The sequence below is a fragment of the Delphinapterus leucas genome, chromosome 9 (assembly GCF_059928025.1).
Source record: "Delphinapterus leucas isolate spDelLeu-1000000601 "Yukka" chromosome 9, BTC_Dleu_Yukka2, whole genome shotgun sequence".
Lineage (NCBI taxonomy): Eukaryota > Metazoa > Chordata > Mammalia > Artiodactyla > Monodontidae > Delphinapterus > Delphinapterus leucas.
In genome coordinates, this window is record NC_143137.1 from 13,276,656 (window position 1) to 13,291,991 (window position 15,336).

At 36.1% G+C, this 15,336-nt stretch overlaps 1 protein-coding gene across 4 annotated transcripts in view; it reads left to right on the forward strand.

Annotated features, from left to right (window-relative positions):
* The window catches only part of BRAF (B-Raf proto-oncogene, serine/threonine kinase), a 152,783-nt gene that overhangs the window by 82,476 nt on the left and 54,971 nt on the right, over window positions 1-15,336 (forward strand). For all 4 annotated transcript variants that reach the window (XM_089917313.1, XM_089917312.1, XM_022579583.3 and 1 more), the window contains exons 4-7: window positions 3,602-3,705; window positions 4,546-4,648; window positions 13,936-14,084; window positions 15,041-15,160. In XM_089917313.1, coding sequence (XP_089773439.1) covers window positions 3,602-3,705; window positions 4,546-4,648; window positions 13,936-14,084; window positions 15,041-15,160 — 476 coding nt within the window. The remainder of the gene's footprint in view (window positions 1-3,601; window positions 3,706-4,545; window positions 4,649-13,935; window positions 14,085-15,040; window positions 15,161-15,336) is intronic.

Sequence of the window (15,336 nt, forward strand, 5' to 3'; positions counted from 1 at the left end):
TACGTAGGCTATCCTGGAAATTTTCCATTTCCACGTATAGCATGCTTAAATATTCTTTTTTATAGCTATAGATTCCATTGTATAGATGTACTATAGTTTACCAGTTAAATTATGGTATACCAAAAGTAGGCTTCCTTGATCAAAGAGAAATTTACATTTGTAATTTTGATAAGAAACTTTCAAATTTTGCTTCACAGGTTTTGCTTAGTCTTGCACTGCTATCAGCAGTGTATGAGATGCCTGTTTACCATAGCCTCATCAACAGAGTATGTTGTCAAACTTTTGTATTTTTGCCAATGTGATAAATGAAAGATATTTTGGCAAGTTTGAGTTTGCTTTTCTCTGAGGTTGAACACCTTTTCATAAGTTAGAAGGCCGTTTATATTTCTGTTTTCCTGAACTGTCTTTCATGTCCTTTGCCCGTTGATCCTGATCTCAATTTTTCAGAAGCTCTTTATATATCATGAAGATTATATGCCTCTTATATAAGTTGCAAATATTTTTTTCCCAGTTTGCATTTGTCTTTTGACTTTGCTTATATAGTCATCCCTTAGTGTCTGCAGGGGATTGGTTCCAGGACCCCCTAAGGATACCAAAATCCTTGGATGCTCAAGTGCCTTGTATAAAATGGCATAGTATTTGCATATAACCTATGCACATACTCCTGTATACTTTAAATCATCTTTAGGTTACTTATAGTAGGCAAATTTAAGTTTTGCTTTTTTGGAACTTTCTGGAAATTTTTTCTGAATATTTTTGATCCTCAGTTGGTTGAATCCACGGATGTGGCCCCCACGATATGGAGGGCTGACTGCAGTATGTTGTGTGTGTTTTGCCATCTAAAAAGTTCTTAGTTATGTGTAGGTGAATTTAACATTTTTCTTTTATGGCTTCCAGACCTTGCATCATAGATTTATAAGGCTTCTTCACTTGAGGTTATAAAGGAGCTTGCCGTGTGTTTCTTTCAGTTCTTTTATGGTTTGTCCCCTCCTTCCTTCAACATTTAAATATTTGATCCTTTTGGAATTTACCCTAGTGTACAGTATGTAGTATGGGTGAACCTTTTTTTCCTAGATTGGTTCCAGTAGTTCCAACATCAGTTATTTAAAAGTTCATCTTTATCCTATTTCAGATGCTGCCTTTATTTTATTTTGATTTTCTTTATGTGTTGGAGTCTGCTTTGGTCTTTCTGTTTTATTCTGTTGGTGTGTCAGTCTGTTGAACAGGTATCACGAAGGAACAGAAATCAGCCTACAGAAGTGAATGAAGGACTGATAGGTGACTTTCCCTTGGTGATAAGAGTGGAAAACCAAATTTTTGCCTACTGATGAAACATCTATACACCTTGGAATCAACCTGTTCAGAGAAGCATAAGGGAGCATAGCTATATTAGAAGATGGCATTACAGGAGTGCATGAGGGGAATTACCAAAGGAACTGAAAGGTGGATAGCCCCAACCCATTGATGACCTCGTATGCCATATTAAGGAATTTGAATTTTGTCCTATAAATAACTGGAAAATTTTGAGAAGACTAATGAAATGTAAGGTTATACCTTAGAATGGGATTCTAAATCTGAGCTCAGTGGACCCCTCAGCAGTCCATGATGGGCTTGAAATTTTATGTTCCAGAGAGAGTATCTAAGGCTTTCCTCGGGTTCACGCACACATGTTAAGAATACCTTCTTTAGAAAGATTTCACTGATAACATGGGGATAGGATAGATTGGATGGGGTTTAAAACTAAAGATAGGGTTGTCAATCAAGAAATTTTTGGTTTAGAGTAGGCAGAATATGAGTTGCAGAGGGAAAAAGTAAGCTTTTCCTTCTGTTCATTATTTCTAGAAGGTATGGCCAGTTCTCACGATTTGCAGTAGTTATGTTCTATACATTCCCTGCAAACACTGAATTAGTGAATACTGAACCATTGCTCCTAGGAGAAATGCAGGATTACTGTTATAAATGAGCCAAAGATGGCCTCTGTATATTGGCCCCTAGATTGTTTATTTCTTCACAGGTCCATTAGCTTAAAAGTCACCTGGCACTTGTCTACCGTATGAGAGCTAGAAAAAGAAGGCAGTGTCACCTTGATTAACCTCAGCTGGGAAAGTATGCCTTGAGCAACTCAAATTTTTCAGTCCTCTGTGCATGTCTGCAAAAGCACTGCAAGTATTGATTTTGGGGTTACAAATAAATTTTAGCAAACAGACAAATTTGCAAATGCAGAGTCTATGAATAAAGAGGATCAACTGTACCAATCCAGTCTCTTGAATATTTCCAATGATGAACCTACTCCCTCATGGTAAACTTTTCCCTTGCTGGATAGTTTTAACGGTTATATTGAGCTAAAATCTGCCTCCTGTGTTTTCTAATCTTAGGTCCTAATTTGGCTTTCTCGATTGTTCCCCTTCAATATACTGTTTAGATTCAGCTGTCTTATATTCATTTTCACTCCATTTTTCCCCCTCTAGCATAAGTTTCCCAATTTCTTTGGAAACTTTTGGTTTGCTGAGTACTTTAGTGATTTAAAAGAATGAAACCTTTAATTTTGTTATTAACATTTCCTCTGTCTGCACTCCCCTCCCCCCATAAAGACTGACCAACCTGAACTCCCATTGCTTCACTTTAGTCTACACTGTGTTTGTCAGTCCTTTTTCAGTTTTAAATTATTTGGATTAATATCTGGGGAGATGGGTCGCTGGCAGAAAAGGCCAGGATAGAGATAACTTCAAATATACAGAAAGATTCTTATCTCTATTTTCAGTGCCTCTTTTCTCCCCGCTCCTAATGTCATCTCTACTTCTCCTTAGGTTAGCTTCATTGTGTAGCCAGGTTTTCTCAGTGTACTAGGGAAGATGGCCATTAGGGACTCCAGATTTCTGTCCTTTTGGAACACTTTAACTACAGTAGAAACAGAAACTTCTCTCAACCAGTGTCCATCTGTCAGTTAAGGAAAGAACTCTGGTGCTGTTTGGGTCATATATCTAGCCCTGGATTAGGGATATGGGAAACTGATTAGCTGGCTTATGTCATGTGTAGCCAGAAAAGTAGTGACCCTTGTGATTGATGGCCTCTCCAGAACCATGTGGTTTTTAGGGAAGGGTGGGTTCCCAGAAGAAATAGGAGTGCCAAACAACTAAACAGCAGATATCAACTATACACATTAAGACAGGTATTTTCTTCTGCTATGTTTAGGATCAGTAAGACATCTCTTAGGGACCATCATTATGATTGAAGGATTAGAGTTTTCAGCTTTGAACAGTGTTGGATCAAAATTGATTTTGCTTTAAATGTTGACATCTATTATTTCTCAGCAGTGAGCACATAAGGATCTGTAGTATTTTCTGTTCTTTTATATGTTTAAGATATTTTGTAATTTTAATAAAAAACTAAAAATTTTGCTTTGATTTAAGTTGGTGAGTAATAATAGATACTTGGGTCATAATTTCCCATTAATATTAAGTTAGTGAAATAATTTTCTGACACAGTAATCCATATGACATTTTAAAGGTGTTATAAAGGTAAATTATTGGTTTTTTTCAGTGATGTGGAAAATATATAATTTATTTCCTTTACCTCATATCATATGTTTATGATACCATAGGTACCTGCAAGGTGTGGAGTTACAGTCCGGGACAGCCTAAAGAAAGCACTGATGATGAGAGGTCTAATCCCAGAGTGCTGTGCTGTTTACAGAATTCAGGATGGGTATGGTTTGTATGTGATGTGAAACTTCGTTTAAAAAAGGAAAAAAAAACCTCAGACATGAAATTTTGGGGTTTTCTATAAGATCTTTACCCAGACCTAGGGTATTGAAAATCAACTTCAGGAAAAAAATATTAATACTAAGTTAATTAGCCTAAAGAAATCTTGTAGGCCCTTTGAGGAGTTAACATCAGATAATTTCTTGTGATGATAGTGTTTGTTTCTCTGATCAAATGACTTTGTTTAGAGTTTGAGATTCTTAAAATTTTTGAACTATTTTTTTATGTGTCTTATTTGAATAATGGACTCTTTCCCAGTCCCTTATTTTTAATATAAACTCATAGTTTCACAAAAGACTTACCAGAATTAACATTTTATATTGAATTATTTTTCAGAAAGTGTCTAAAATTTTGCCATGAGCCCCCCAACCCCAATTTTGAGTCCTGTTTTTTTAAAGCAAAAAAAAGTCTCCTTTTTGGGGCATATTGTCCCTTGAGTACTCTTTTTCTTTGAATGGGTACGTAAATCTGTACCTGTGATTTCTTTTTTTTTTTGGACCCCAGGAACAATCCATTTTCTGCTGTTGTAGGTCTTTTCTGGAGCTGACTTGAAGAAAAGAGTACATCTCTTTACCCTGCTGTTTGTCCAAGAGTGATACATTTATTTGGGGTAAACTTAAAAATTAATTTATTGCCATTTAAATTTCTAACGATGGAAGACCAGGGAGCCAAAACTCCCTCACCATTACTAGCCCCTCAATAACCAATTTTCATATCTTCAGCATGAGGTTTATGAAGATCTTTAGGTATGATAACCAAGAAAGGCTGTGTCTATACTTTTCAGAGAGAAGAAACCAATTGGCTGGGACACTGATATTTCCTGGCTTACTGGAGAGGAATTGCATGTAGAAGTGTTGGAGAATGTTCCACTTACAACACACAACTTTGTATGTACTTTTATATTTTTTTTAATGTCAAAAATCTTCAAGTTCTTGTGAATGAATTTTTATGTAGAGAATATGAAGTATGGATGAATAATTTTGACATTGATATTTTACCTAAGTTGAAAATCAGTTCTGTTATTTAAAAAAACAACACATATTTAAAGAGTTTTGTTTTAATCATTATACTTTATTTTTAATTTAAAAAGTAATAACATATATGTATGTATATAATTGACTGACTTTGTTGTACACCTGAAACTAACACAACATTGTAAATCAACTATATTTCAATTAAAAAAATTCAAAAAAAAAGTAATAGATACTCATTATTGAAAGAAAATTCTTAAAAATTTGAGTGGTACGAAAGTATATCAAGTAAAAACGTGAAAGTACCCTACCAGAGGTAAACAGTTGTTAATTGATTATTGTGTATTCTTCCAAAGTCTTTCTATATATAAAACGTGTCTGTGAACCCAAAGTTTTCTCCTTTCTTTTTTTTCTCCCTTCCCTTTCCTTCATTATTTTCCATTTTTTCCTTTTTTTAAAACTAAAAAATGGAATCATGTTTTGTATGATATTCTTCTTTTTTTTTTTTTAAGTTAAACAAAGCATCATGGGCATCTTTCCATGTCAGTACACCTAGCTTTATAATGATTGCATAATAGTCCATAAGAATATAAATTCAGTATATTTAACCATCCCTCTTAACAGACGTTTACGTTTTTAAGAAATCTGTTATATATATGGTAAACAGACTCTTTCTGCATACATCTTGACACACTTGTGTAAATGTTTCTGAAAGACTAATGGAAGTGGAATAGCTTTCCTTGAGGACTGAAGAAAGATAGATGTTAAAGCTCTCCTTCAATACTTCTCCCTTTATCTGGTTTTGCATTTGCCAGAACCTAGCCTAAGCTAAGTGTCACCAGCATGAGGCCTGGAACAGTGGAACCTCTCTACCTCAGAGATAAGGTTCCAGAGCTTGAGAACCTGTCCTCTAAAAGAGTAGGCAGGAGCCAAGATTAGAGTGATCTATAAGGCAGGAATGCACTTCTTACTTTTCTATATATGGACTTTGGACCACAGTTTAGTTTTCTAGATGGATAGTTATTGCTACCCTTTTGGCATCAAGTGTTTTCCCTTGTGCCTTGTTGATTAGTACAGCTGGGCTCTTTTGATTTCCTGGGGGGTGTTAGTGTTTTGGAGGCTCCATTAGCGATGAATAATGAGATCAGGTTTGTGCTTCAATAGATAAGGTATCTTTTGGACGAGTGTAAGATACACCTGATGCCAATCAGATTTACTATGTGGCAGATAGTTTTATAATGATGAGATAAGGAGTTCACTACTATTGACTTTTTTTTTTAAACCTGGAGAATTTTGAGAGGATAATTAAGATTTTTTATTTAAGTTTTTAGGAATTAAAAAAAAAGTACTCTTATTCTTCTTAATTAGAAATTGGATATGAGGAGGTAAAAGAAGATCTAAGTTACTAACCTTAAGCAGTGCAGGAAGGTCCTTGCCACAAGAGGGTAATGAAAGCAAACTGCAGGTTAGTTGCAGAGTATGGAAATCTTCACAACACAGTTGGAGAGCTGCTAGTTACTATTTGTTGAGATCTTTTCATTTGCCAATATTTTGTCTGATCTGGGGATATAACAATTAATAAGAAAACAGTATCCCTGCCTTAGAGTAGAGAGAGACAGATCATTTAATTAAAAATTTTCATAAGCACTCTTAATTACTGTGTATGTTTAAAGTGCTATAGATACACAGAGTAGAGATCCCTAACCTGGCCTTTGAGGAGTCAGGAAGTTTTCCCAAAGGAAGAAATATGAAAGCTGTGGCCTGATGGATGAGGGAAGAGTACTCTGGACAGGGACTTCCCAGGTGGCGCAGTGGTTAAGAATCTGCCTGCCAATACAGGGGACACGGGTTTGAGCCCTGGTCCGGGAAGATCCCACATGCCGCGGAGCAGCTAAGCCCGTGCACAACTACTGAGCCTGCGCTCTTGAGCCCGCACTCTGCAGCAAGAGAAGCCTGCGCACCGCAACGAAGAGTAACCCCCGCTCGCCACAACTAGAGAGAGCTCATGTGCAGCAACGAAGACCCAAAACAGCCATAAATAAATAAATAAATATTTTTTAAAAAAACACAAGAGTACTCTAGACAGAGGGAACAGCAAGAAAGCATGTTACCTTTTCAGTTTTGAAAGAAGTTCAGAATGGATGATACAAAGTTGGAGAGGGGGCTGTTAGAGTGTAGCGTGTATATGGGTGGAGTAAGCTCATGAGAGTCCTTGTAAGCTATGTTAAAGATTCAGACTTTTCCCTAAAATCATTGGAAATTTAATGATTTTAATAGGCAGGGCAGCAGTGTGATTAGATTTGTGTTTTGGAATGATTGCTCTTAGTGTCATAGAGAGGCAAGACGAAGCCTGTGTTCTGCTTAGAAAGGGAAAGAAATCCTCTCTCTGCTTCTCTGGGCTGGCTTTTGTTGACTACTGGAGGAAGGCTGATTATGCCTCCTGGTTTCATAGTCTGTTATAAAAGCGATTCCTTCAGTATATACCTGCATCCCAGGAATCCTTGGGAACTGGCAGGGGGCAGGGAAGGTAGAGAAACAAGATTAAAAACAGATGCTATGTGTCCAGACCTTCCCATTTTCTATAGGCACTAAAGTTAATGTCTTCCCTCAGCCCCACACCTTACAAATTAATGCGTGCAAATTACCTGTTCTATGGCCCTCACGAGTTTACTATCCATGTCTTGAATTCCAAAATAAGCATAAGTTGTGGCCCAAAAGAAAAGATATACCTTCCTGTACCCACCTTTATTGACAAAGGTATATTCACAGATAGAGGTATATGTCAGTTACTCAATTTATGCTCAAATGCATACCCACATTTTCTCCTGCTCAGGTGTTTTTCTCTCCTTTCTGCTTTCCTCCCTCCTGCCCTCCTTCCTTTTCTCTCTTTTTCTCCCCCTTCTTTTACATACAGAAACAACCAGTTACACATAGTTTTCACATATAAGTCAGTGACAGGAAGAAAGACTGCAACTGAGTAGATTAAAGAAGGAAGAGAAATTAGGGCTTCATGAAAGTCTGCAGATTATTAGGCGATTGAGAGTATGAGTAGTTAGCAAAAAGGATAAAGTGACTATAAAATGCTGATTCCTGTGAATACGTTTTGTATTTTTCTGTGCTCTAATTTCCAGAGATTATGCTAGCAATATAAAAAGATGCTTGCTTCAGTAAATAGTAGACACATAAATATTAAAGATTTTCTAATTGCTTTTATATCCAGAGACAAATGGAAAAGGAACAAAGCTAAAAACAGTCAGTTGCTTTTTTATATCCCCTAGAAAGTGATACATAGACAAAAAGGTGAAGAAAACAAGAGCTACTCTTAAAACTATCTAAATGTTCTCAAAAAGCCAGAATGAATGATGTGCCAAGATATCATTTTCTTGATGAAGTATTATTTTTAATAACATTTTATCGTGTTAAATATGTGTTTATTGAAAAGAGTTTTGATAAAGTGGGTGTTGAAATCAATTTAATGGATCATGAAAAGCATTTACATGCAGTAGAATGGATTAGAAAATTCTGATATGCATTATGTATAGTTAGGGTAATATTATTATATGAATACAGGTGTGTCCTGGATCATGATGTGTTTTTCTTACTATTGTGTGTGATTAATGCTGTCTGAAAAACTGAGATGAATTGAGAATATACAGCAAAGAACAAAAGACAAAATAGAGTCACCCATGCTCTCGTCACTCTCAAATAGCCATTGTTAACATTTTGTTATTTGTTTATCCTTTTTATGTTTTCTGCTTCTTATATATACAAACCAAACAGTTTTAAACAATTTCTGGTTTTGTTCGTTATCAAGATAGAGCTTCTCTGGCACAGTTCTGTTTATGTGACCCATGTTTGGCTTCTGACATGGAGTTCTTACACGTTGCCTTTTAAGTTTCACACAGAGGAATGTTCACAGATACATTTAGGTCTTCTAATCCTCTAACAAACTGATAATTTGTTAAAAGTAGTTCTTACCTTCTTTTAGGTGATTTTCCTTTTCCTCGTCCTAAGTTAGCAAGTTTAGGTAGGGTTGATCTGATTTTCATATAATTATAAACTAGTTTTTTCGTTTATAAATTCTTTTTTACATTTTAATCAAAGTATATTACATTTTAATCAAATGTATATAGTTTTTAAGATAGTGCAGAGGGGTTTACAAAAAAAATCACCTGTTGCCCTATCCCTTGTTAGCCCCTAATGCCACTCTCCAGAGGAAATCATTCTTTTTTTTTTTTTTATTAGGTCCCACTTGTTTATTTTTGTTTTTATTTCCATTACTCTAGGAGGTGGATCAAAAAAGATCTTGCTGTGATTTATGTCAGAGAGTGTTCTTCCTATTTTTCCTCTACGAGTTTTATAGTGTCCAGTCTTACATTTAGGTCTCTAATCCATTTTGAGTTTATTTTTGTGTATGATGTTAGGGAGTGTTCTGACTTCATTCTTTTACATGTAGCTGTCCAGTTTTCCCAGCACCACTTATTGAAGAGACTCTTTTCTCCATTGTATATCCTTGCTTCCTTTGTCATAGATTAGTTGACCGTAGGTGCGTGGGTTTATCTCTGGGCTTTCTATCCTATTCCACTGATCTGTATTTCTGTTTTTGTGCCAGTACCATACCATTGATTACTGTAGCTTTGTAGTATAGTCTGAAGTCAGGGAGTCTCATTCCTCCAGCTCCGTTTTTTTCCCTCAAAACCGCTTTGGCTATTCAGGGTCTTTTGTGTCTCCATACAAATTTTAATATTTTTTGTTCTAGTTCTGTAAAAAATGCCATTGGTAATTTGATAGGGATTGCATTGAATCTGTAGATTGCTTTGGGTAGTAGAGTCATTTTCACAATATTGATTCTTCCAGTCCAACAACACGGTGTATCTCTCCATCTGTTGGTATCATCTTTAATTTCTTTCATGAGTGTCTTATAGTTTTCTGCATACAGGTCTTTTGTCTCCCTGGGTAGGGTTATTCCTAGGTATTTTATTCTTTTTGTTGTAATGGTAAATGGAAGAGTTTCCTTAATTTCTCTTTCAGATTTTTCATCATTAGTGTACAGGAATGCAAGAGATTTCTGTACATTAATTTTGTATCCTGCAACTTTACCAAATTCATTGAATAGCTGTATTAGTTTTCTGATGGCATCTTTAGGATTCTCTATGTATAGTATCATGTCACCTGCAAACAGTGACAGTTTTACTTCTTCTTTTCCAATTTGTATTCCTTTTATTTCTTTTTCTTCTCTGATTGCCGTGGCTAGGACTTCCAAAACTATGCTGAATAATAGTGGTGAGAGTGGACATTCTTGTCTTGTTCCTGATCTTAGTGGAAATGCTTTCAGTTTTTCACCATTGAGAATGATGTTTGCTGTGGGTTTGTGGTATATGGCCTTTATTACATTGAGGTAGGTTCCCTCTATGCCCACTTTCTGGAGAGTTTTTATCATAAATGGGTGTTGAATTTTGTCAAAAGCTTTTTCTGCATCTAATGAGATGATCATATGGTTTTTATTCTTCAATTTGTTAATATGGTGTATCACATTGATTGATTTGCATATATTGAAGAATCCTTGCATCCCTGGGATAAATCCCACTTGATCATGGTATATGATCCTTTTAATGTGTTGTTGGGTTCTGTTTGCTAGTATTTTGTTGAGGATTTTTGCATCTGTATTCATCAGTGATATTGGTCTGTAATTTTCTTTTTTTGTAGTATCTTTGTCTGGTTTTGGTATCAGGGTGATAGTGGCCTCATAGAATGAGTTTGGGAGTGTTCCTTTGCAGTTTTTTGGAAGAGTTTGAGAAGGATGGGTGTTAGGTCTTCTCTAAATGTTTGATAGAATTCACCTATGAAGCCATCTGGTCCTGGGCTTCTGTTTGTTGGAAGATTTTTAATCACAGTTTCAATTTCATTACTTGTGATTGGTCTGTTCATATATTCTATTTCTTCCTGGTTCAGTCTTGGAAGGTTATACCTTTCTAAGAATTTGTCCGTTTCTTCCAGGTTGTCCATTTTAATGGCATAGAGTTGCTTGTAGTAGTCTCTTAGGATGCTTGGTATTTCTGCGGTGTCTGCTGTAACTTCTTTTTCATTTCTAATTTTATTGATTTGAGTCCTCCCCCTCTTTTTCTTGAAGAGTCTGGCTAATGGTTTATCAGTTTTGTTTATCTTCTCAAAGAACCAGCTTTTAGTTTTATTGATCTTTGCTATTGTTTTCTTTGTTTCTATTTCATTTATTTCTGCTCTGATCTTTATGATTTCTTTCCTTCTGCTAACTTTGGGTTTTGTTTGTTCTTCTTTCTCTAGTTCCTTTAGGTATAAGGTTAGATTGTTTATTTGAGATTTTTCTTGTTTCTTGAGGTACACTTGTATAGCTGTAAACTTCCCTCTTAGAACTGCTTTTGCTGCATCCCATAGGTTTTGGATTGTCGTGTTTTCATTGTCATTTGTCTCTAGGTATTTTTTGATTTCCTCTTGGATTTCTTCAGTGATCTCTTGGTTATTTAGTAACGTATACTTCAGCCTCCATGTGTTTGTGTTTTTTACTTTTTTTTCCCTGTAATTCATTACTAATCTCATAGTGTTATGATCAGAAAAGGTGCTTGATATGATTTCAATTTTCTTAAATTTACTGAGCCTTGATTTGTGACCCAAGATGTGGTCTATCCTTTAGAATGTTCTTTGCTCACTTGAGAAGAAAGTGTAATCTGCTGTTTTTGGATAGAATGTCCTATAAATATCAATTAAATCCATCTGGTCTGTTGTGTCATTTAAAGCTTCTGTTTCCTTATTAGTTTTCATTTTGGATGATCTGTCCATTGGTGTAAGTGAGGTGTTAAAGTCCCCCACTATTATTGTGTTACTGTCGATTTCCTCTTTTATAGCTGTTAGCAGTTGCCTTATGTATTGAGGTGCCCTTATGTTGGGTGCATACATATTTATAATTGTTGTATCTTCTTTTTGGATTGATCCATTGATCATTACTTAGTGTCCTTCCTTGTCTATTGTAACATTCTTTATTTTAAAGTCTATTTTATCTGATATGACTATTGCTACTCCAGCTTTCTTTTGATTTCTATTTGCATGGAATATCTTTTTCCATCCCCTCACTTTCAGTCTGAATGTGTTCCTAGTTCTGAAGTGGGTCTCCTGTAGACAGCACATATATGGGTCTTGTTTTTGTATCCATTCAGTAAGCCTGTGTCTTTTGGTTGGAGCATTTAATCCATTCACGTTTCAGGTCATTATCGATATGTATGCTCCTATTACCATTTTCTTAATTGTTTTGGGTTTGTTTTTGTAGGTCCTTGTCTTCTCTTGTGTTTCCCACTTAGAGAAGTTCCTTTAGCATTTGTTGTAGAGCTGGTTTGCTGGTGCTGAATTCTCTTAGCTTTTGCTTCTCTGTAAAGCTTTTGATTTCTCCATCGAATCTGAATGAGATCCTTGCCATGTACAGTAATCTTGGTTGTAGGTTCTTCCCTTTCATCATTTTAAGTATATCATGCCACTCCCTTCTGACTTGTAGAGTTGCTGCTGAGAAATCAGCTGTTAACCTTGTGGGAGTTCCCTTGTATGTTATTTGTCGTTTTTCCCTTGCTGCTTTCAATAATTTTTCTTTGTCTTTAATTTTTGCCAATTTCATTACTATGTGTCTTGGTGTGTTTCTCCTTGGGTTTATCCTGTATGGGACTCTCTGAGCTTCCTGGACTTCGGTGGCTATTTCCTTTCCCATGTTAGGGAAGTTTTGAGCTGTAATCTCTTCAAATATTTTCTCTGGTCCTTTCTCTCTCTCTTCTCCTTCTGGGACCTCTATAATGTGAATGTTGTTGCGTTTAATGTTGTCCCAGAGGTCTCTTAGGCTGTCTTCATTTCTTTTCATTCTTTTTTCTTTATTCTGTTCTGCAGCAGTGAATTCCACCATTCTGTCTTCCAGGTCACTTATACGTTCTTCTGCCTCAGTTACTCTGCTATTGATTCCTTCTAGTGTATTTTCCATTTCAGTTATTGTATTGTTCGTCTCTGTTCTTTAATTCTTCTACGTCTTTGTTAAACATTTTTTACATCTTCTCAATCTTTACCTCCATTCTTTTTCTGAGGTCCTGGGTCATCTTCACTATCATTATTCTGAATTCTTTTTCTGGAAGGTTGCCTATGTCCACTTCATTTAGTTGTTTTTCTGGGGTTTTATCTTGTTCCTTCATCTGGTGCATAGCCCTCTGCCTTTTCATCTTGTCTGTCTTTCTGTGAATGTGGTTTTTGTTCCACAGGCTGCAGGATTGTAGTTCTTCTTGTTTCTGCTGTCTGCCCTCTAGTGGATGAGGCTATCTGAGAGGAAATCATTCTTAACTTTCAGTGGTTTCTGTTTCAAGCTCTTCTCGTGATTATTTTCATATTACTAAATAATAACTTTAAGCTACAATTTCTTATTTTATCAGTTTTAGACATTTACTTATGGCCAGTTCCATAGGGAATTAGATTATTTGTAACATTACAAGCTTCCTCCTCTTTTCGCTCCTCCTCTGAAGCATTTTTGTTTTTTTGTGGGTTTTTTGGTTCCTCTGTTGCATACCTTTGTAACTTTAAGTATGCCATTGTTTCTTGTTCTGTCAACACCAGTAAGCATCTGTTAACTCCTTTCTTTGTAGAGTTATTGAAGTGTACCCTTATTCTGTCTTTCACCTCTGTTTCTTCCTGCTCCTGTCATCTCTGCTTTTACTTTTATGTAGTAAAGCTTAATATTAGTTAGTCTTTTATTTATTTTCCATCTTCTTGATTTACGAGTTTAATTGGTTAGTGGGTGGGAGAAAAATACATGTAGTCCATCTGTTATCTTGAATCCACTGGTTTTCATTTTAGTATCTTAGTGTTTAAGTCAGTTCTCATGATGTAAGCATATTAAAGATTTGTTATTTTAATCAAGAGTAAATAAGTTGGGCTTCCCTGGTGGCGCAGTGGTTGAGAGTCCGCCTGCCGATGCAGGGGACACGGGTTCGTGCCCCGGTCCGGGAAGATCCTACATGCCGCAGGGCGGCTGGGCCCGTGAGCCATGGCCGCTGAGCCTGCGCGTCCAGAGCCTGTGCTCCACAACGGGAGAGGCCACAGCAGTGAGAGGCCCGCGTACCGCAAGAAAAAAAGAAAGAGTAAATAAGTTGATTTCTAAAAAGATTCTGACTAGTTTTTGAAATCCTCTACGATGTTTTACTTTGCAGGTACGGAAAACTTTTTTCACCTTAGCATTTTGTGACTTCTGTCGAAAGCTGCTTTTCCAGGGGTTCCGCTGTCAAACATGTGGTTATAAATTTCACCAGCGTTGTAGTACAGAGGTTCCACTGATGTGTGTTAATTATGACCAACTTGAGTAAGTAATCAAAAAATTTTTCTTTTCTGTCTTCCACTTTACATTTAACTTTTCTTAATGTGAAACTAGTATGTCTTAGAGTCTGTGAAAGTTTTCTGTACAGAAGAGTTGTTACAGGGAACTTTTTGAAGTGTGGCTAGAGAGTAATATGTAGTATAGCCAATACTTCTCTCTCAAATTATAATTCTGGTTTGCTGTACATTTCATTTATGTTTTATATTCTCTTTTAATTAATAAAGATCCCTTGCCCATAGAAATCACTTTTAGATGGTTTGTGGGTGTTTCAATTAAATTAACCATTATATTTTTAGACTGCAGATTGGGGAATCTAGTTCTGTCAGCAATTTCGTAAATTAAGTGCTCTCTCTCTCTCAAAGTTAGTGTGCCTGTCTGTCTGTCTGTCTGTCTGTCTGTCTCTCTCTCTCTCTCTCTCTCTCTCTGTCTCTCTCCCTCCCCCCCTCCTCTTCCTCCCTCTCTTCCCCCAGTCCCTCTCTTCCCCCTACTCCCTCTCTCAATAGATTGAGTCTATTTTAATCTTTTTTTGTGTTGTTACTGCTGCTGGTAAAATCTTATTACTTTTTTTGATTACTTGAGTAGAGGGAATTCAACTCTGTACTTTAAAGTATATCATAATGATATAACCTAATTTTTAGCAGTAGATACATCTTCTAATTCCTTAACCATAAAGCATGATTTTTCCCCTCTACTATGTAGAAATTTGCTGTATAGAGCAATTAGTTTTAGACTCTGAGCTTGCCTTTGAAAAGTACAATATAATTTTTTTACAGTAAGCCTTTAGACAAAAATACAACTAATTAAATTTAACAGTCCTTCCTGAAAATGGAATTTGATCTCAGACATTTTTGTTAATTCTTTAAGGTATTCTGGTATATGAAGCTTCTGGGTTTTGCACAAGTTAGGTTTGTTTTTGTTTTGTTTTTCTTTTTGCCTCACAGTTTGCTGTTTGTCTCCAAGTTCTTTGAACACCACCCAATACCACAGGAGGAGGCCTCCTTAGCAGAGACTACCCTTACGTCTGGATCATCCCCTTCTGCACCCCCCTCCGATTCTATTGGGTATGATTTGATTCCTGCTGTTCAGTGACATGCTGTTTGAGCTGATTTCTTTGGAACTTTTGGCTAATTATAAACCTTTCCAACATTTGGATTGTTAAATTAAGGATTTTTTTTTTTCAGGTAATTTATCACACCAGTCAGCTAATTTACATACATTTGGTACAGATACACAGGGT